The sequence below is a fragment of the Zonotrichia leucophrys genome, chromosome 21 (genome assembly GCF_028769735.1).
Source record: "Zonotrichia leucophrys gambelii isolate GWCS_2022_RI chromosome 21, RI_Zleu_2.0, whole genome shotgun sequence".
In the NCBI taxonomy this organism is placed as follows: Eukaryota; Metazoa; Chordata; class Aves; order Passeriformes; family Passerellidae; genus Zonotrichia; species Zonotrichia leucophrys.
In genome coordinates, this window is record NC_088190.1 from 7096151 (window position 1) to 7116668 (window position 20518).

A 20518-nucleotide genomic window follows, 5' to 3' on the forward strand; every position below is an offset into this window, starting at 1 on the left:
GCAGCATTCCAGTACCATTGGATCATGGAGTGGTTGGGGCTGGAAGAGACCTTAAAGCCCATTCAGTGCCACCCCTGCCATGGCAGGGACACCTTCCACTGTCCCAGGTTGTTCCAAACCCTGTCCAGCCTGGCCTTGGGCACTGCCAGGGATCCAGGGGCAGCCACAGCTGCTCTGGGCACCTGTGCCAGGGCCTGCCCACCCTCCCAGGGAAGGATTTCACCCAGTATCCAATTTAAACCTGCTCTCTTCCAGTTTGAAACCATTCCCCTTGTCCTGTCACTCCAGGCCCGTGTCCAAAGTCCCTCTCCAGCAGTGGGAACAGAGCAGTGATCCAACTCTTCCAGAGAGCTCACAGGGATGGTTCTCCAAAGGAGGAGGAATTGGTTTCCTGTTTTTCTTGGGTTTTCCCTCTGAGCTTGGGAGCAATGCAAAAGAAATTACAAAGGTGCTGGTTTGCAAATGCAAACAGTGGGTGCACAAGTGGACTGAAGGTGTCGGGTTGTTGTGGTGGTGATGTGCCACGAGGTGATGCTGCAGCTGTGGAGAGGCTTGTGGAGCTGGGGAACCCCTGATCCATGAGTGACCTGCTGGGAAAAGCCCATTTCCCAGCAGGTTCTGACCCTTCTTTCACTCTGAGCTGGCAGGGTTTGGTACCTACCCCCACACCACACACACCCCCTGTAAGAAATAAACTTTCTCCCTGTCTCCCACCCCACTCCTGCCTTTGGAAGTAGGACTGGTGCAAATTTTGGCATGGCAGCTCTGGAGGCAGCTGGATGCAATGTGCAGTGTGTCTGTAGTGCTCTGAGAGTCCAGCCTATAGCCCACCCACAGCGAAATGCTTCCCTGAGACTGAAGCTAAATGGGAGCACAGTTTATGGAAATTCAGCTGTGGATGGCCGTGCTCTTGTGCCTTCTGGCTGTCAGCACTTTGCTGTACAGCACTGCAGGCTGCTGGAGCTGCATTTTCCTCATGGTGCTGGATACCCACTCCTGGAGCTTATAAAGATGCTTAGAAAGTTGCTGGTGACTAATAAATCACTCTTCATCTCCAGGCTTTATTGGTGGTGCTTGTAAAGCCTCCAGCTCTGCGTTAGGAGTGGATGCCCCTTCCTGGAAAAGGTCACGCCCTGATCAGTTCAAATTCAGTTCATAAATCATGCAAAGGAGTGTGTTTCTTTTTAGAGGTTTTAGAGGATATTCTTCCTCCCCCTCAGTGCTGCACTTGAAGTTGTTAGCAGTGATAAACAGCTGAACCCAAACCCATGGCTGCCCCCCTGAGCTCTGCGTTCCCTCTGGATTTGGACTGGAGGACCTGGAGCTGCTGGAGAGAGCCCAGAGGAGGCACCCAGGGTACCAGAGGGAGGGAGCAGCTCCAGTGTGGGGAAAGGCTGGGAGAACTGGGATTGTTCAGCCTGGAGAAGGCTCCAGGGTGACCTAAGTGTGACCTCCCAGTGCCTGAAGGAGCCAACAGGAAAGATGAGGAGAGACTGTGGGCAAGGGCCTGGAGTGCCAGGACAAGGGGGCAGGGTTGGATGGGATCTTGGGAAGGAATTCTACCCTGTGAGGGTGGGGAGGCAATAGAGCAGGCTGTGTTTGTAATTTTAACTAATTATCTGGAAGTAAATACAAAAGGGTGGCAGACAAATAACTGCTATTGGTTGGGATGCTGTGTAAGTGGAAAAGAAAGTGGGGCAATGTAGGTTTTGGCCCAGACAGATGTGAAGGTCAGCATCCAGGTGCAGCAAACACTGATAATACCTGGAGATGGCACTGCCTCAGAGATTATGGAGCCCTGGGAGCTGAAGGGATTGATGCAAACAGGGAGAGCACAGTGAGAAGAAAGCGCTGGAGGCTGAGGCTTGACCCCTGCAGATGAACAGTGAGGCACCGAATTACAGACTGGGATGAGCTGGGAGAGCCATGGGAGGATTTTCCAACTCCAAAGGTCTTAAATGGAAATTATTGAGCTCCACCTGGGAGTGACTGGGTGAAATCAAATGGCTGTAACACACATGGACCCAGATCTGATGATCCAACTGTGTTTGTTGGCCGTAAATTCTCTGAAACTTGTAAGGCCACAAAGGTTGCCTGCAGAATTCCTGCTCTCTGTCCCGTGGCTAAATCTGAACTAAAGGCAGAGTGTTTTTAGCTGGAGGACCCTGCTTGTTAGACACTCCCTGAAGATGTCCCTGCTGTGGAGCTCAGAGGGAGCACAACCTATTTCTGTGCTGTTCTTGCTGCTTTGTTCCTCAGCTCCTCCCTTTTGGACTGTTTTCCTTGGGTTTGTTTGAGGGAATGGCTGAGGGTGCGAGCTCCCCTCGCTCCTTTTTCCAGGCACAGGGCCCATTTTCTGTTTCGTTCTCTCTGAAGATGCCATGGTTCCCTAGATAATCTGTCAAGAGATGAATATTTCATATGTCAATAAATACATTTTTGGATGATGGATGGAGGCCTGGGGCTGGAGCTGCAGGGGTTATTGGGATGGGAGTGGAGGTGCTGGAATGGCTGCAGGGAAAGCCCACATGGTCCTGCTGTTTGCACACAGGCTGGGCAGGCAAAGTGACTGCACTGGGTTCTTTTAAGGCCTGAGAAATAATTCCTTTAAATCTCTGGGAGCATCCTAGCAGGCCACATGCTTGTGGGAGGCTCCAGTTTACTATCTGCAGAGTCATGGATTTTATATCCATATTAGGTATAAATAGAGGTAGGCTGGCAGATAGAGGCAAGGTCACTGTGACTCCTCCGAGCACCGGATGAGCCCACGATTATTTCATTTAACTCTTGTTGTGCACTGCAGCAGCCACTGCTGCCACAATTAAAACCTGAATGATGCAAAGCTGGTCTGACACAGATGTCGCAGCCTGTTCAGGAAAGCTGGGATAAGCTGAGAACTCATGGCCACTTTCATTTTATTCCTCATCAGCTGCAGTTATGGTACCAAAAATCCCAATCCTGCTCCAGGGGAGGAGGAGAGGGATGCAATACGCAGATTTCTCAGGGTCCCACATTTCTGATGTTATGAACCAGACCCTTTAAATTATGAAAATCACACTTTAAGAATAGTATTTACATTTGTATTTTGGAAGGTGGGGGGGATTGTGAGCTGAGGGCTTTAATCTGCTAACAAATGCAGATATATTCTTTTTTCTTAGTCATCCTAATTCTAAACAACACTTAGAATTCTAAACAACATTTTTTCAAAATCCTGCTTGCTGTAGGAGGATTTTGAAAAACTGGCACTTTAAGGTCTGTGATTTTGGGTGCTTTTCTTCAAGGCCAGGGAGTTTGTGCATGAGGCTGTTCCCATGCAGGAGCAGTGCAATATTGCTCTGTGAGTCACCCCGTTTCAGGCGGGCGCTGGTTTCCTTTCAGTAATGTGCAAAATGTTCCCTGCACACATGTGGATGTTCTAAGTTTGTCCTGCTGGTTGACAGTTTGGAGGAGCTTTGGTGCCAGAAGTGTCTCTGAGCACACACAAGCACCTATTGTGAGGAGGCCTGAGCTTGGCTGGGGCCTGCAGGCAGCGCTGCAAGAAAAATAATTAATTTAATAAGAGGTCCTGAGTGATTGCAGCAGGGGGAAGTTGTGCAGCAGAGAATAAGATGGTTATCAGAGGGGATTTAACTGGTTGTGATGGAGGTGGAGGAAACTGGTTATTTTTGAAGTAGAAAGGAAAAAAAGCTGTTTGAACTCGTAGGGATGAGGGCACCTGCAAATGAAGCCCAACAGCTCAGAACTGCCCCTGCAGACATGAAGTGAATGAGAGGAGGATTCTGCACGGCCTGAGCTGCTGGGGAAGCAAAGGAGGGAGGGATGGAGGGGCCTGGAGTGCCTGAGCGGGGAGTGCTTGGGCAAGGTGGGAAATGGAGTGATTGAACACACTTGGACCCGCTCAGGGATGGGAGGGGAAGGTTTTTACTCTGCCCCAGGGCCCCGCAATGCATTGGCACAGCGCTAGAGAGAAACCATGAATGGCAGTGACCAGGGGAGGAATGGGACTCTCTGCAGAGGGGAAGGCAGGGCAAGGCAGGGCTGATGGGATTAGAGGAAGCAGCTGGCTGGAGTCGCAGCTGCAGGAGCTGCATTCCCGGCCGGGCAGGAGAGGAGCACCCCGCTGCCCAGCCGCATTCCAGGGCACTGCTGAGCCCAGATGTTTGCTAATGGGCCCGGTGAGAAACCCTTTCCTTCACTCCTGAGCAGTCCCTGGCAGCCAGGTCTGCCCCCAGCTCTGCCCCTGCTGCCCAATCCAGCCAGATTCCCTCAGGGCTGCTGCCTTTCCTCAGCCCAGAGCTGCAGTCTGGGCTCCTCAACCTGATGGAGGCTGCTCCACAGTTCCTGCCATGGCTGAACCTTCCCTCCATTGCTCCACAATTCCTGCCATGGCTGAACCTTCCCTCCATGGCTCCACAATCGTCTGCTGAACATTCCCGAATGGCTCCCAGTTCTCATGGGACTTCCTGATGGTCCACAATTCCTGCCATGGCTGAACCTAATGGCTCCACAACTCCTGCCATGGCTGAACATTCCTATTGCTCCACATTCCTGCTGGCTGAACTTCCTAGCTCAAGTTCCTGCCATGGCTGAACCTTCCCTGAATGGCTCCACAGTTCCTGCCATGGCTGAACTTCCCTTCATGCTCATTCTGCCTGTGAAATTCCTGAATGCCACAGTTCTGCCTGGCTGAACCTTCCCTCCATGGCTCCACAATTCCTGCCTGGCTGAACTTCCTCTGTCCACATCCTGCCATGGACCCTTCCGAATGTCCAATTCTGCCATGGCTGAGCCTTCCTTCCATTGCTCCTCACAATTCCTGTCAAGGCTGAACCTCCCCTCCAGCCTCTCCCTGCATGCTGTGAAGCTCAGGGGCTGTTCCGGGGGTCTGAAGGAGCAGTGGGTGATATAAAGGAGAGCAGGCTCCTGGTACTGAAGTGATTTTAGCATTTGTTATAAGAAAAAGAAAGGCCCAAAGCAAAGGGCCTGGGCTGGGCAGGAGCATTCCCCAGAGGATGGAGCACGCGGCACTGGGCATGTCAGCAGCAATGTGCCCGATGTTCCAGGGGAGCAGCACAGCTTCCCTGGGTCAGATGCCCCTTTTTGTCCTGTTTTTTGTCCCTTTGGATTGGTTTCTTTTTGGATCCTTCATTTGCATGAAGGTTTAAGGTGCTTGGTTGGCCATGACAGTTCTGTCCAAGCTGGATCGTGGTGCACTTTACTGAGGTGTGTTATGGTACACTGAGTACTGGATTTCCTATAACAACCCTTTTAACCCTTTTTGCAATATAATAACCAAACTACCAGTACATGCTTAATGATCTATCAATGATTTTACAACAGTTTCTAACCTATTTTTACAGTGGGGGCTGTTGTACCCACGGGTTTTGGGGGAACCTCAGGAAGCAAGAGCCGTGCTTGTAAGGTCAGACTCACCCCTGGCCCGGGTGCTGGGGCTGCACAGATGGGAGGGTTTGTGCTTGCAGCACTGAGAGGATGTGGCCCTCACACCCTCCCTGCCACCACTGTCCCTCCCTCCTCCTACCTGAGGGGGAGATGGGAAATCATCCCTCAGCTTTTTTGGTTGTTAAATCTTTGTGTCTCTTTTCTGGCAGGAGTGCTGCTCCACTCACCCAGGGGGTGTATGCCCCTACACAGCAGTTTGGGGTCCTGGTATCTTGGAGATGTGTTATTGTTTATTCAGGAACCAAAAAGTTCCTGTTTAACCCCAGCAGGTGATGGGGAGGTGAGAGAATCATGGAATGGAATCCCAGAACAGCTTGGGCTGGCACAGACCCTAAAGATCATCTTGTTCCAGCCCCTGCCAGGGTGCCACTCACACTGAATCAGGCTGCTCCAAGCCCTGTCCAGCCTGGCCTTGACCAGCTTTGATCCAGCCTCCCTCAGAAGGGAGCAGATAAAGAGTTCTCTTTATTTCAGGGAGCAGCTGCACCATTCTGCACCCATTTGCAGATCAGATGCAGAGGTGAAAGGAGCTGCTCTGACATGGGTGCTCCATGGCCCCCAAGTCCCTCATGGGTCAATGCAAGGGGCTTTATCCCCTGAGAGCCCTTCCTTGGACCCTGTGTGGTTCATCTCAGGGACAGTGAGCAAATCACCAGTGGGAGGAGCTGGAACTCAGGCCCAGCTGTGGGATATGTGCAGGGCCATTGTCCCCACCCTGCAGCCCTTCATGGGCACACACACTCCCTCCCCCCTCATTTCCCACCCACCTTCCCCCCATGTGTTTTCTTGCCTCCCACTGTGGGAGCTCTGGGCTCTGCACTGACACAAATAAAAGAAAGGGTTTTATTTTTGACTTACACATCCACCCTTTTCATTCTCACGCCCACAGTGCCAGGTCCTGTCCTGACAAGCGGGGAGCCCCTGGCGCTGTGGGTGTTTGTCAGCAGCCCAGAGCAGCAGCAGAGGGTGAGGAGGGACATCCTGGCTTTCTGCTGTGTCCTTGGTGATTCCAGCAACAGGGAAAGGGCTGAGGGGAAGGCATGGGGTGTGTGGATGTGGGGCACAAAATATCCTGTAGAGCACCTGGTGGAAAAGCAGCATGGAATGGGCAGTTTGTGAGGGAGAGAGAGGAGCTGTGTCACTGTGGGGAAACATCACTGTGCTTTGGCTGTTCAGAGGCAGGCAGCAAACCCCCCCAGCCTGAGGGGAGTGGGAGCTGGTAAAACACTGGGTGATGTGTGGAGCAGGAGCCCAAAGCTGCTGCTGAGGGCAGAGCCCTGGCTGGGGAACAGGGGCTGAGCTCAGCTCCTGCCCTCCCTGCAGAGCCGCTGCCTCTGCTCTGCGCCTCAGTCTGTCCAAATGACATCTGCAGGCACCAGGTCATCACTCCTGGTTCTGGCTGTGATATCACATTGCCAAGGAGAAGGGAAAAAGTCTTGGCCCAGGGCTTTGACAGCCTTTCAGCAGCTTCTTTCATCCCCCAGCCAAGCCGCTCTGTCCTGCAGCACCTCTGCTTGTTCCTCCTGACACCAGAAAAGCTGAACCCTGCTCCTCCTGCCTCCCCACCCCCAGATCCACTGATTGCTGCTTCCCTTTCATGCTGTTTACAGAACTGGAACAGGGATGAATAGTAGGAAGCAGTGAATGAACAGCACGCTGGCTCACAGCTCCTTGCAGAGCAATCACACCCCAGTGCTGAGGATCCCACAAATCCCATCCAAACACTGAGCCATGGACCCCAAACACTGAACCATGGACCCAAACACTGAACCATGGACCCCAAACACTGAACCACGGACCCCAAACACTGAACCATGGACCCCAAACACTGAACCATGGACCCCAAACACTGAACCACGGACCCCAAACACTGAACCATGGACCCCAAACACTGAACCACGGACCCCAAACACTGAGCCATGGACCCCAAACACTGAGCCATGGACCCCAAACACTCAGCTGAATTTCACCACAATGCCCATGCCCTGTTGCTGTGCAGTGGCTGCAGCTGCATCTTACTTTTCCTTGTAAGAACTTGCTTCAGAGTCTCAGATGTCTCTTATTTCACTCATATTATTCAGAATAAAGCAGGAGTTAACTGCTGGCCAGGCTGGCCCTGGGGAGCAGGTAGAGCATTGGTCAAAGGCCTGGGTTCAGCAGTGGGTGAAAATGCTGGGAAAACAGATTTTGGCTCCTGCTGGCGTGTGTGGTCATGGCTAGAGGCTGTTCCTCTTGTTGGCCCTGTTGGAGTTAAGCATTGCAGTACAGTTCAGGGCTGGGTAGGTTGCATTTAGCAGGATAAGAAAGTGATGTTGGAAGCAGCGTTTTGCCACCCTGTTTACAAATCCTGTTATCCTGGAGCTGGAAGGAACTGGGCAGCAGGAAACCATTCCTTCGTGGCAGCCTGCAGCCTCCTCCAGCAAACAGCCAGCCCCAAAGCCTCTCCCCACAGCTGCTGCCAGGGCACTGCCAGCACTTCCAGCACAGCTGCTGCTTCTCGCCATCTCCCCTTCCTGCTTCTCTGATCTCTATGCAAATCCTCGCACCAACAGCAGCCAGCAAAACCCAGCCAAGCCTGGCAGGTATCTTTGATTTGGGTAGTGTTTAATGTGGGGGCCTCTTCAGATTAATTGTGCCTTAACAGAAACAGAGCCCTTGGTCTCCAGCAATTATCCTATCTGAAAGAGAGACGTGAATGGGGCTTCACTGCGGTGGGGTTTGGCTGTTTTTTAATGGGAGAGGAAAGAGGGAAAGAAAAAAGAAAGAGAAAAAGAGGAGAAAGAGGAAGGGGGAAAAAAGGAAAAGTAAAAGAGAAAACCGTCATCTCTAGTGCTGGAGAACTTTCCCAAAGTCTTTTCTGCAGCCGGGACTCTGCCCCACGGATTCTCTATCACGAATTATGTTTCAATAAGAGTTGTTGGCGTTCAGTGAGCCCAGTCCGGACTGTTTTTGACACCGCAGGAGCAAGTGCTGGGACATTCCCGTGGGCTCTCCTGGCCGAGAGAGCCCCCTCGTTTCGTGCCCGGGCGTTTCCAGCGGGCTCTCCCCGTTAGCTCCAGCCCTTGCCGGGGTTCCACGGCCCAGGTGGGTGGGTGAGCTCCGTGCCCGGGTTCCTGGGGTCCCGGCTCTGCTCTCCGCGGGGCTCTCGGTGCGCCCGGAGCCCGGCGGGGCGGGCGGGCGCTGCCGCCGCTGCCGCCGCTCCCTCCTCCCGCCGGCCGTCCCTCCCTCCTTTCCCCTCCTTTCCTCTCCCTTCGCAGCCCGATTGTGCAATCGCGAGCGGCGGGGCCGGCGGCACCGCCCGGAGCCCGGCACCGGGGGGAGGGAGGCGGCCGCTCCCGCCCGCCCCGCGCCTCCTCCGTGGCCGCCCCGCCGCGCCGGGGATGCGGCAGCCGCCGGGCACCGCCGGGCCCCGGACCCCATGGGATGCGCCCGCCGTTCCCTGGCTGGTGAGTAGCCCTTGGCTTTGTGTGCCCCCCGCCCCCGCCCCGGACCTGCCGCTTTTCCCCCGCACCAGATTTTCCGTCTCTTTTCCTCTCGCCTCTCTTCTCCCCCCCGCCGGTGATGGATGGCCGGGAGGATGAGGATGTTGCCACGGGCAGAAATCGGTTGCAGATGAGGCGGACTTGGGGGGATCTGCTCTGCAGTCGTTAAAGTATTTCCACCGCCGCTTCGGCTCGAGTAGAATAAAAGCCTGGGAGCCGGGGAGCCGCGCTGTGTCGGTCGCACATCTGTGGTACAGAGTCCTTCCCTCCTTCCCATCCCTGTCGGGTTTGAAACAAAAGTGCCGAGGGAAGAACGGGAACGCTCACTATCGATTAACCACACCACAGCGGACGCAGGGTAGTTCAACGATCATAAAAGGAAGAAGTTTTCCCGATGGCAAGGCAGTAAACTTTTGTTCCTTGAAAAGTTCATCCCGGGGATTAATTTACATCCTTGTTTCATGGAAATACTTTAGGCACTTACTGTAAAGCTTATATCCGATATATCCCTACCTGTTTTTTGAACCCCAGCATAGCATTTCAATTTGTCTCAGTTTTTGCAGCAGTTTTTATTTGTTCCATACAACAGTGTCTGCATTTTAAGATCAGTGGGGATTTCTCTTTTTCTCTGGTAGGTGTTTTGGAAGCAGAACATGCTTTAGCTTGCTTTCGGGCTGCATTGCAGTTGATCTGGACAATCCCTTATTTCCTACTAACATTTCTCTTACAAGGGCACCAGCAAGTTCTGCTCCACTCCACAATCTAACTTTTACATGTAGGATTAGCCAAATCAAATTAAAAATGCACCCTGTGTGAAGTGTTGGTAGATTTAGTTCACGGTAGCTTTTCCATGTAGGTTTTTTTGGGAAAAATTTGAACCCTGCTGAAACAAGTGGGAAAGATCCTAGCGAGATGGAGAGACCCAGATTTTCTCTTGTGTTTTTAGCCGAAGAACTCGGTGCTTTCTTTGCAATGTCCAGCCAGCCAAAAATCAGCTGCATCCACTGGGCACTTCTGCCTTTTGAAGGCAGGCTCCCATCTCGTAAAAGGCTGCTCGCCTCAAATTTGCAAACCACAGGATGGGAAATGGAATTTGCCTTCAGTATAAAAATCCCAAGTGTTTGCAAACAGCCCTGAGAAGAATCCGGGCTCTTGGCGTGACCTCCCAGCGCTGGATTCCAGCTCGGGGAGTTTGCGGTCTCACAAAAAGGGCAAACGAGCAAAGTCCTCCCGAGTGCCCGCTCGTCTTTCCGGAGCAGGGAGAACAGTGGAGCTGGAGGGAATTTTGGGTGCTCTGGAGGTGCAGGATCAAGCCCTGAGCCAAAGTGCTTTTCAAGGAGCCTTGAAGAGCTGCCCATGTTGGAGTGACTTTGCTTGCGGCGTGCGTTGGCATTGCCGAGGGCGGATCAGGCTGGTGCAGCCATGGGAAAGCTGCCCAAGGAGCAGAGGAAACTCCTGGGCAGTTATTCCTGCCCAAACTCCGTGCTGTTCCCATTAAAGCTTTAGCAGCTCCTCTGCCAGAGCCCATATCCGACCACGGGGCGGGCAGAGCCAGGTTCTTGCTCCGTCCTTGGGCCTTGCTCCTGCTCTTTTTGTTTTGAAGTCCGCTGGAAAAATCCACCCTCCTCTGTGGTTGCACGGGCTCAGAGAGCCCCTGGGACAAAGCAAGGAGCTCAGTAACAGGGGTCCAGCATGGCTGAGGGCAAAGAAACTTCACACCCGCTCAAACCAGACTCTTAAAAACCCGAACAGCTGATAAAATTGTCCTTCTGGGGGAGTTGTGCAGTGAGAGCCAGAGGTGGTCTGTCCTCTGTTAGCCCTGGCAGGGCTGTGCTCGCTGCTCTCCAGACCTTTGTTTCTTGTGCAGCGCTGTTTAGGGAGGGAGGGCCGTGGGGGCCAGGGCTTTCCTGGACATAAATTAGCACCGAGGGTGGGAAGGGAACAGCCCAGCACCCATCACAGCAGTTGTGGAGCTGGGCTGGGCTGGGCTGGGCTGCTTCCCTGTTCCAGGATCGCAGCCCTGCGGAGCTGAGCCTTGGAAATGGCGTCAGGATGGAGCCCTGGCCAGGGTCACTCTTAGATGTGGTTTAAGCCTCCTTCTTCTCTGACACAGAGCTCAGGCAACCTGTCCAGAGGGGGGAAGGGAGTGCTCTTGGGGTCACAGTGGGATTTCTTTGTGGGCCCAGTCCTGAAGTTTTTGGAGAAATGGTCTAAATATCAAGTGTGAGGTCAGCCCTGGTAGTGACTGAAAATACCAGCTGGGCCATGGGCTGTTGCATTACCTCCAAACCCCTCTGGCCTTGCACTTCCATGTGTTTTTCTGCTTTGGCCAGTGCCATGGGTAAATAACACAGACATTGGGTTTGTGCCATCAGAACTGAGGAGGCTCCTGTGGTGTAAAGCAGAGACTAAAAGAGGGCAAAAACACATCAGGTCAGTGAATTTCTGCTGCTGTGACCAAGATATGGCCTGAACGGGTATGAAGGGAGAGGGAGACAGCAGGGAGGATCCTGAAAGATCCACAGCTCCATCCACAAGCTCTTTTCTCCTTTTCTCCTTCCCCTTCTTGCTCCAGCAGCTGGGAACCTGATCCTGCAGGCGCAACCCCGCTGCGCTGGGATTTTATGCAAGTTTGGTAATGAATGACCGAGCCAGGGAAAGCCAGCGTGGTTGGCATCCGAGACAGCTCCCCTCGCTGCCTGCAGGAATTAAAAAAATCATCATCCTGGTGGCCACTCTGCACTGGAACTGGTTTTATCTGGTTCCAGTTAGGCTTGTTTTGAGTAAGACGAGCGGTGCCAGATTCTGATCTCATTTGCACCAGTGGAGTCATTTGGAGGAGCCGGTCCCAGTTTACCTCACTCCAAGCGAAAGCAGAACGGGCCCTGCTGGGAGAAGCTCTCCCTGACCGGGGCAGTGCCCGGTGCCTGCCCGCAGATCCACCGAGGAAAAGGCCGCGGCTCCCGAGGCCCCGGGGCTTTCCTGCCCTCCTGGGAGCTGGGACGGGCCAGGCTGTGCCTGCGGGACCCGAGTGACCGAGCCCGCTGCTCTGGGGGGTGCTTGGGTGAATGGGGGAATGTGCTGAGGAGGAGGAGATCCTCCTGTCCACCCTGGGTGGGGGAACTCGCAGGGGTCAGAGACAGCATTGGAGAGAGCAGCACAATCCGTGTTACCCATGGGATTTCCAAAGGAGCTGTTGGACACCCTGGTGCCCGTCGGGCTGCCCTCGTCCCCGGGCTGGCTCCGAGGCTCGGCCCGGCTCTGTGGGGCACCAGCCCCGGCTCTGTGGGAGCACCAGCTCCAGCTCTGTGGGGAGCACCAGCCCCGGCTCTGTGGGGAGCACCAGCCCCGGCTCTGGAGGAGCACCAGGCTGGGCTCTGAGGGAGCACCAGCCCCGGCTCTGAGGGAGCCCCAGCCCCGGGGAGAGCAGGAGGCGGCCGGGCCCCGCTCAGGCCCGGGCATGCGAGCGAGCCCGGGGCTGGAACGCTGCTCCCGGCTGGGCTGGATCAGCTGCACCGGGCCCGACCCGGCTGGGAACGCTCCAGGCACGGCTCCAGACCGGTCCTGGCCCGTGCAGGGCTTGGGCAGAGCCTGGACCCCCTGCCCGGCCAGCTGGGGCTGCCCATCCCGCTGCTCCCGGAGCCGCTGGAGGCCGGTACCAGGCTCATTTTCCAGCTCCCCACACAGCTGATCTGGTCCCGGGATCCTTTTCCAGCTCCCCACACAGCTGATCTGGTCCCACGCTCGTTTTCCAGCTCCCCACACAGCTGATCTGGTCCCACGCTCGTTTTCCAGCTCCCCACACAGCTGATCCTTGCTCCCATCCCACTCCTCCAGCTGCTCTCGGGGGCTGCAGAGCCCCCCATTCCTCAGGAAGAGGGGCAGTGCAGGTGTGGGGCCAGGATGCGTCCCTGAGCTTTAGGTTGATGCGTTTTCCTGGCCATGATTGTTCCTAATGCTGAAGAAATGGAGCAATTGAAATAAATGACCAGAAACTGTTTATATGACTCTTGCCTCTTCTACAGGCCATTAGTGGGACCCTTTTCCAGCAGAGTTCCTTCAGGACCCCATCCTAAGCCCAAGTCCAGAGGTAGTTTTCCAATGAATTTTGGATTTTTTTTTTTCCCAGCTACAAAAAATGAGTTTCTCAAGAGCTCAGTGCATGGATGAGAAGCCAGATTATAACTCCCAATGTACCAACATCTTTTCACATTCTGGCCAATGTGGGGAGGGCAGAAGGCTTTAAAAATGCTGCACTGCTTTTCTTTATTTCTGCAACTTGCCCAACCATGCTTGAGTGGAAATTAATATGTTACAGAAAGGGAAGCTCTAACATCTGCTTCTGAAAGGAGCAGACACAGCCAGGTCCACAGTGAGAAACAACACAGCTTTTTCTCCACTATCAAAAAGTTCTTAGGATGGATTCTTGTGGTTGTTAAATATCAGATGTCTTCCTGTGGTGGTTCCCTGTTTATTTTTTTGTAATTTCTCCCCAGATTTTTCAGCTCAGCGAAGCAAGACTGGGGCTCTGAGCTTGGAGAGATTTCTGTGCTCAGTTAAGCACTCTTGTGTCCTGCTGTCCTGAAGAATTACCTCCAGACATTCTCATTGCAGAGTTCTCCTCCCTCTCCCCTGCTCATATCATACCTCAATTAGATTCTTTTGGGCTGTTACAGTCACTACAGTAAGGGTCCCCAAAACTGTAAAGTTTTAGTTAAATGCAAATTTCAAAAAAGGGGGAAGTATTTAATAATAGGTATTAAATAACATCTGTTGTTTTGATAGATGTTTTTCAATACACTGTGACTTCTCCATTTTTAGCAGTTGAGATTTAAGTTTTCCCTCTTAATAATGCTGGCTTCTAAGTTGTTTTGTTCCATGTAAGCAAATATTATTTGAGTTGAGTTTCCTAAGAGCCAGTCCCCAGTGGTGTTCAGCAGTTACAGACCTAATCCTGCCCCTGAGGAGAGCCGTGCCATGGATCTTCCTGGGATGTTTCTTTCCAGCTGCCACCAAGCAGACACTTTACTCTGGCTTTGCATCCTTTTAGGTGCCTCCATAATAATTTTCCTTTGAGCATTTGCTGCAGTGAGAGCAGAGATCCCACAGAGTCCCTGCAGAGCTCCCTGCCCTGCCTGCAGCGCCGTGTCCCGGGGTGACTCCCCCACACCTGGCTGTGCCCACCTGGCTGTGCCCACCTGCCCTGTGCACCCAGGGGTGTGGGCTGAGGGCTCTGGCACCAGCCCAGCCCTCCCTGCTGCCCGGGCAGCCTCTTCTCTCCAGGGGAGTTGGGTCTCAGACACCTCCCTGTGCATCCACCAGCTCCCCTGCTCCTCCTGCAGCCAGGGAAACTGAGGCACAGAGCACCTCTGGGCTCTCCTCTGCTCTGTGAGGCAGCTCTTGTCAAACAGCACAAATAACTAGAGGAACACAGAGGGCTCCTGTCCCACACCAGCCTGGGGTCACTCCTCGGCCCAGCGAGCACAGAGCTGGGTGGGGAGCTGGAAAGGAAGGACAGCCCTGTATCCAGGGGAAGGGATCCCAGCTCTGACCCAGAACAGGAGCCCAAACCTTCCCCTTGCCCATCTCTGCTGAGAGCTCGTGTGTAAGGGCTGGGATCCCTGAGGCACAGCACGGAATGGACCCCGTGTCCGTGCTGTGCTCACAGCCTGGGAGCCCCAGTGGTGTTTGGAAAGCTTTGGGGGTTCTTGTCTCTCAGAGCCTGCGGTGCCTCGTGTGTGGCCCTGAGCACAACCTACCTGTTTGTGGTTCTCTGTATTTGGCAGAATTGCAAGATCCTGGATAAGAAAAATACCTATAAACACATTAAACAACTCGTGAAACATTCCCCATGTCCACCTGCAAGCCTGTCTTGTGTTATGGTGTAAACTTCCCACTGGAAAAAGAGGGTAAAACTGATTAGATCTGTTTTATTTTCCTCCAGAAGTGTTTGGTTTCCAAATGTCTGGGAACAGCTGTGGGCTGGATGGTGGGAACGTGGCCTCCGAGGTAATTCCAGGGATTGTCCTCCAGCCCATGGAACGATGGAGATTTTCCCAGCTGCTCCCAGGCGCTGGTGTTGTCCTGCTGGGGGGACTCCTGAGAGTGCTGGGATTGCTGGGATGGGAGGAAGGAGCTCCTCTAGCTGACACAGAACATCTGAGGTGGCACCAGGAGCTCTCCACGCCGGGAAGCTGCCGGTGGAACTGGGGTGGAACCAGTTCGGGGGTGCAGGGGTGGAACCCCGGTCCCAGCCGCCCCTCAGCTCCTCGGGCACGGCTGGAAAAGGCTCCGGAGCACGGGGCTGCAGCTGTGCCTGCGCTGAGCGGTTGTTTGTGCCGGGAGCTGGGATGTGCCAGGTTCAGGGCTGAGTCATTTCTTTCCCAAATGCTGCCGGAGGGATGGAGGGGAAGCTGCCCTGGGCTCCCTGCAGAGGGAGCGGGGGGAGCCCCTCACGGGCCGGTGGCTCTGCCGGAACTGAGCTGAACTTTCTGCTTGAAGAGCTTTGACTAGCGGGGGAAAAAATGTGCCTGGGTTCGGGGGAGAGAAAGAAGCCCCTGTGTGCCGGGAAGTGGCTGCTCCCGCCGGGTCAGCCGGGGAACACACTTGTTCCTTTGGGCTGCAACGTGTAATTTAGCTTGTCACGGAGGAATGTGCTCAATGCCTTTATTTAATCGGGAGTTTGCAAACCTGCTCGGGTGCCTCGTCTTCCTTTTTGCCTTCCCTTCCCAGGCGGAGGGGGAGAAGGAACACGGTGCTTTTGTCTCCGTGGCCGCTGTCAGATGAATGGTGCTGGTGGCAGCTCTGTCCGCATGACTGCTTTGAGCTATGGACACGCTGCTCCCAGCCCCGGCTCCCTCCCAAACTCAGCTGCATCAGATGTTTTCCTAGGCACTGGCGTAAACCTCGTTACTTACTAGAAAAGTAGCCCTGCGGGTTCCAGGACATTCCTGGGAGAAGGAAAACACCATGTGCAGGGGATGTGGTGTGCTCAGGGCTGCAGGGCAGTGGGGGACGGCAGTGCTGGGTGCCCTGAGCAATGGGGGGCTCTGGAACTGCTCCAGCTCCAAAGAGGTGCCCCCTGCCCCTGCTGGGAATTCCGCAGCTCCTCCCCACCCCTTGCACAGGGACAGCGGCCGTGGGGCCCTGGTTACAAACACGCCCTGCTCAGGAAAGGAGAAGCTCAGCACATGTTTAAGTGCTTTCCTGAATCCAGGCCAGGTCCTGGGCTGGAGCAGAGCACAGCCTCACTCATCTTCACAGGATGCTGGGAGAGGATCCCTCGTGCCTGTGGGTCTGCTCTGAGCAGCAGAAACACCTCCATGGAGCACAGACCCCAGGAAACAGGACCCCAGCACTGACAGGAATTTTGTCTCTTTGCAGCTGGCTAGAGATGCACAGAAACCTGGAAAAACCCCACCTTTCTTAGGAAAGAAGGAAATTGCTCTCTAATCAGGCATGTGGAAGTGAACTTGTGTGCTGGCTCCAGAGGAATTTGGGTTGTTCCCCGGGGGGTTGTGATTGCTCTCTGGGTCACATCCCAGCTCTGATCTCGGACTTGCCTTTGGGAGCAGGATTCCTCAGCACAGAGCTCCTGGCATTTGAGGAATGAGTGATGCTTGTTTCAGAAAGCAAACCAAGTGTGTGTGAGTCTGTGTGTGCAGCTTAGCCATGTTCATCCTTCAGAAATTGCAGAATTCCCCTGCTGAAATGGGAAAGAAACCTCGGGCACAAGAGTCCTCTTTGGGACAGATGTATTTAACCCCACAACTCTCATTGTGGCAGTGCAAGCTCAGGAGTTAAAACCCTCTGCATATCTCCAGCCAGCACCTACAAGGTCTCCTTTGTGCAGGTATTCCCACCAGGGAGCCATGGGATCCACATCCCACAACTGCTGGGAGGATTACAAAGCCAGGGCTCTGCAGGTGCTGCTGCATTATATCACTGTGGTTCTGTATCACCAGAAAATGAGGAAATTTAGCAGAGACACCACAAGATTCCTCCAGAGATCCCATGAGCGAGGATGCTCTTTTCTGTGTGCCATGGGGTGGAAGGCAGGGAGGAATCTTTCTGGTCTGTCTCTTGATTCAGATCCAGTGGAGGGATAACAGGGCAAAATCCCATAAAGACCTTAAAATCCCTGAGTGCTCAGGAGGTGTCTCAGTCATTTAGATGAATCTGATGGTGCTGCAGCCCTGGGGGTGTGGATGAGGGCTCCAGAGGAACGGGGCATTTTTCCTCTCCTCCCAGCAAGTGTTAGAGGGCTGGGCCCAGGAGCCATGGGAATCAACAGCAGTCTTTCCAGTGTGGGCTGTGCATCATCGTCTGGATAAATAAATAGAAGGAAATAACAAATAACATGGTTCTAACAAATATTTTAGGAAGTATAAATGCCGTTCACCATGACTCCATCCAAACCCCACACAGGAAAAAAATCTCCCTGTTTCTGTGCTGCTTTTCCATCTGCCTTTCCCCAGCCAATTGGGGGTGTTAATTCAGGAGAGCAGAGCAAGGAAACCTCGGGGGGATTTCTCTGAGGGTGAGCAGCGACCTCCAAACCCACCACCTTCGTGTCCTTGTGACAAGGCCCCCCCTTGTCCCGTCCTCGGAATAACCCTGAGCAGAATTTGAGTGCTCTGTGTAAATAAACGCTGTATTGTTCCTCCCCGCGGTTCCCACCCTGGGCTGAGGTTTCCCCGTGTCTCTGCTGCTGCCTTGCAGCGACACCTGCTGCGCGCTCCCAGGAGGAGAGGGGACCCCCAAGGCTTCCCAGCTGGGAGAAAGGGAAGGGAAAAAGCTTGTGCCTTCCTCAGATAAAAACATTTTTGTGCTGTGGGACTTCCCCAGCCCGGCTCGACTCGTGGCAGTGACACTTTTGGTTTGCAAAGTTCTCCCAGCCCAGTTTTGGGTGGGAAATGAGGAAAAGCCTGGGAGAGGCAAGGCGGGTCTCTGACTGGCCAGAGCTCCTTTGGAAGAGGAAAGGGGCAGAGCAGCACATCCCACTCTGGGCAGAGTTCTGGGAGCTGTGGAGGGGGATTTTAGGGATCTATCCAAACTGTCTGTGAGACAGTGCATTTTCCAGATCACAGCTGAAGACATTAATTAAGCCTTCTGCTTAAACCCCCAGGCAGGCTGACGAAAGAGCAGGGCCCTTGGCATCATTAAGGTAGGGAGGCAAAAGAAAAGTGAATAGGTTGATTTGCAGAAGTGAGAAATTGGTTATACATTCAGCAGTGTGATCTAATTACAACAGTTTTACAATGAAACTTGCAGTGCTGAGGACATAGCATTAGGAAATAGCATTAATGCTGTGCAGGAAGAAATCCAGTTTGCATGCTGCAAGATCAAACGAGTGGTTTGATCAAAACCACCACCTGTGCTTAGAACACCCAGGAACTCCCTGGGGAAGGGGAAATGGGCTGCTTGGCCAGTTTTGTTTGCTGCTAACGCTGTGCTCTCCGTGTGCAGGTGTAGGATTCTGGCAGAGCTGGCCATGATGTTATGGTTCCTGGCGGGGGCCCTGTTCCCAGCGCTGCTCCTGGCTGCCCCACCGCCCATAAACAAGCTCGCCCTCTTCCCCGACAAGAGCGCCTGGTGTGAGGCCAAGAACATCACCCAGATCGTGGGGCACAGCGGCTGCGAGTCCAAATCCATCCAGAACAGGTACCGAGCTGCCCTCAGGCAGGGCTGGAGGCACTGCTGGCACTGCAGTGCCTCTGGGCTGTGGCTGGCACCAGGCACGGTGTCCTGCTCTGTGCCAGGGAAGGTCGCACCTCTGCCTTGCCTGGGAAGGGCAGCACCCCCCTGAGCCCCATCCTGCTGTCTTTGCAGGGCCTGTCTGGGACAGTGCTTCAGCTACAGCGTCCCCAACACCTTCCCCCAGTCCACAGAGTCCCTGGTCCACTGTGACTCCTGCATGCCAGCCCAGTCCATGTGGGAAATCGTGAGTATCCATCCTGCTCTGCTCTGCTCCATGGGGCTCTGACACCCCCTCAGGGCCACTCCTCCTCCTTCTCTGGGCTTTTCCCACTCAGAGGTTCCTCCCAGGGCATCTCTCAGGTGGCTGTACCATTTCCTGAGATGCCTGGGTGGAGGGAGCTGCTGGAAGCTCTGCTGAATGATCCATAATCCCTCTATTTGCAGAACCATCCTGTCAGTCCCTGCATTATTTATCCCTATGCTTATCCACATTCCTGCTGTCTCCACTGCTCCCTTTGTCCACCTGCACCCCCCTGGGAGATCTGGCTGTGTTTGATGTCCGGCAGTTCATCCTTAGACCTCACAGTTCTGTGTCACCTCTGATCCTGGCAGAGCCATAAACCCAGGTCCCAGAGCAGCCCAGAGCCCAGGGACCAGGCTCTGCCCTCTGCCTCCCTTCCAGCTCACATTTGATGAGAGGGTTTAGCCCAAATTGAGCTGCTTGGCATCACCTCTTGTGGGTGGCCTTTGCTGTCTCATGGATACTCCAGTGCCAGCAGTGCCTGGGAGCTGAGTCCTGCTGGAGCTGTGCTGAAGGGTGGGAGTGAGGGGTTGGTCTCTCCTGCCATGTCTCAGGTGAAAGGAGGAGAGGAAATGGCCTCAGGTTGCACCAAGGGAGATTCAGATTACATATAAGAAAAAAAATGTCACTGGAAAGGGTGATCAGGCTTTGGAAAAATGTCCCCAAGGAGGTGGTGGAGTCCCTGTCCCTTGGGGTGCCCAAGGAATGGCTGGACAGGGCAGTCAGTGCTCTGGGCTGGGTGACGAGGTGGGGATGGGTCGTAGGTGGGTTTTGATGGTTTTGGAGGTCCTTCCGAATCTTAACAGTTCAGTGGTTTAGAGGTGACTGTCCTGGTGCTGGGTTGAGGGTTTGACTTGATGAGCTTGAAGGTCTCTTGATAATTCTGAGATTTTCCATTAACGTCTAGAACGAGACATTCCCAGAGAACTGTCACCTTGCAGACTGACCAGGGTTTGTTTCCATGGATAGAAACCCATCACATGTGCCCTGAAACCACCCCAAATCTGCAGGGTCTGGAGCAGCTCACACTTCCCACCACGGGAGCCTGAGCGCTGACCTGCTCTGTCCTTGTCCTGCTGCCCAGGTGACTCTGGACTGCCCAGGCAACGAGGAGATCCCCAGGGTGGACAAGCTGGTGGAGAAGATCCTGCACTGCAGCTGCCAGGCCTGTGGGAAGGAGCCCAGCCACGAGGGAGCCCTGTTCAACGTGTACCTGAACGCCGAGGAGAACATGGCCCACGAGGGGCCCGCGCCCCACCACTACCCCCACCACCAGCAGGAGCTGGAGGAGCCGCCCTCCAGCCACCACCACCACGAGGAGGAGGGCGAGGAGTGACCCTGTGGACTGTCCTGGCGGGGCTCTGAGGGCTGGGCCGGGCTTTGGGGAGGGAGGGGGGTGCTGGAGTCTTTCCTGTCAAATCGCTGCCCTCGCGTCGCCCCCGACCCCGGGGGCACAGGCAGGGCTGAGGCTGGAGCTGCAGGCTGAGACACGAGGGCTCGGCCTTCCCAGATGCACATAATAATAATGATGATGATGATGATGATGATGATGATAATATATTGAGAGGAGTGG

The 20518-nt window shown here is 54.3% G+C and overlaps 1 protein-coding gene across 3 annotated transcripts; it reads left to right on the forward strand.

Moving 5' to 3' along the window:
- Positions 1–7939: 7939 nt before the first annotated feature.
- Positions 7940–20486, forward strand: NBL1 (NBL1, DAN family BMP antagonist). Of its 3 annotated transcripts, XM_064730853.1 has the most exons (5): positions 8799–8909; positions 14890–14954; positions 18414–18608; positions 18777–18888; positions 20030–20486. In XM_064730853.1, exons 1-5 carry the CDS (start codon positions 8844–8846, stop codon positions 20279–20281), a joined length of 690 nt encoding a protein of 229 aa, XP_064586923.1. In that variant the 5' UTR covers positions 8799–8843; the 3' UTR covers positions 20282–20486. The 3 variants fall into 3 exon arrangements, with proteins under 3 accessions (XP_064586922.1, XP_064586921.1, XP_064586923.1); XM_064730852.1 differs by lacking the exons at positions 8799–8909; positions 14890–14954 and adding an exon at positions 7940–8045; XM_064730851.1 differs by lacking the exon at positions 14890–14954 and having other exon boundaries at positions 8761–8909.
- Positions 20487–20518: the final 32 nt, after the last annotated feature.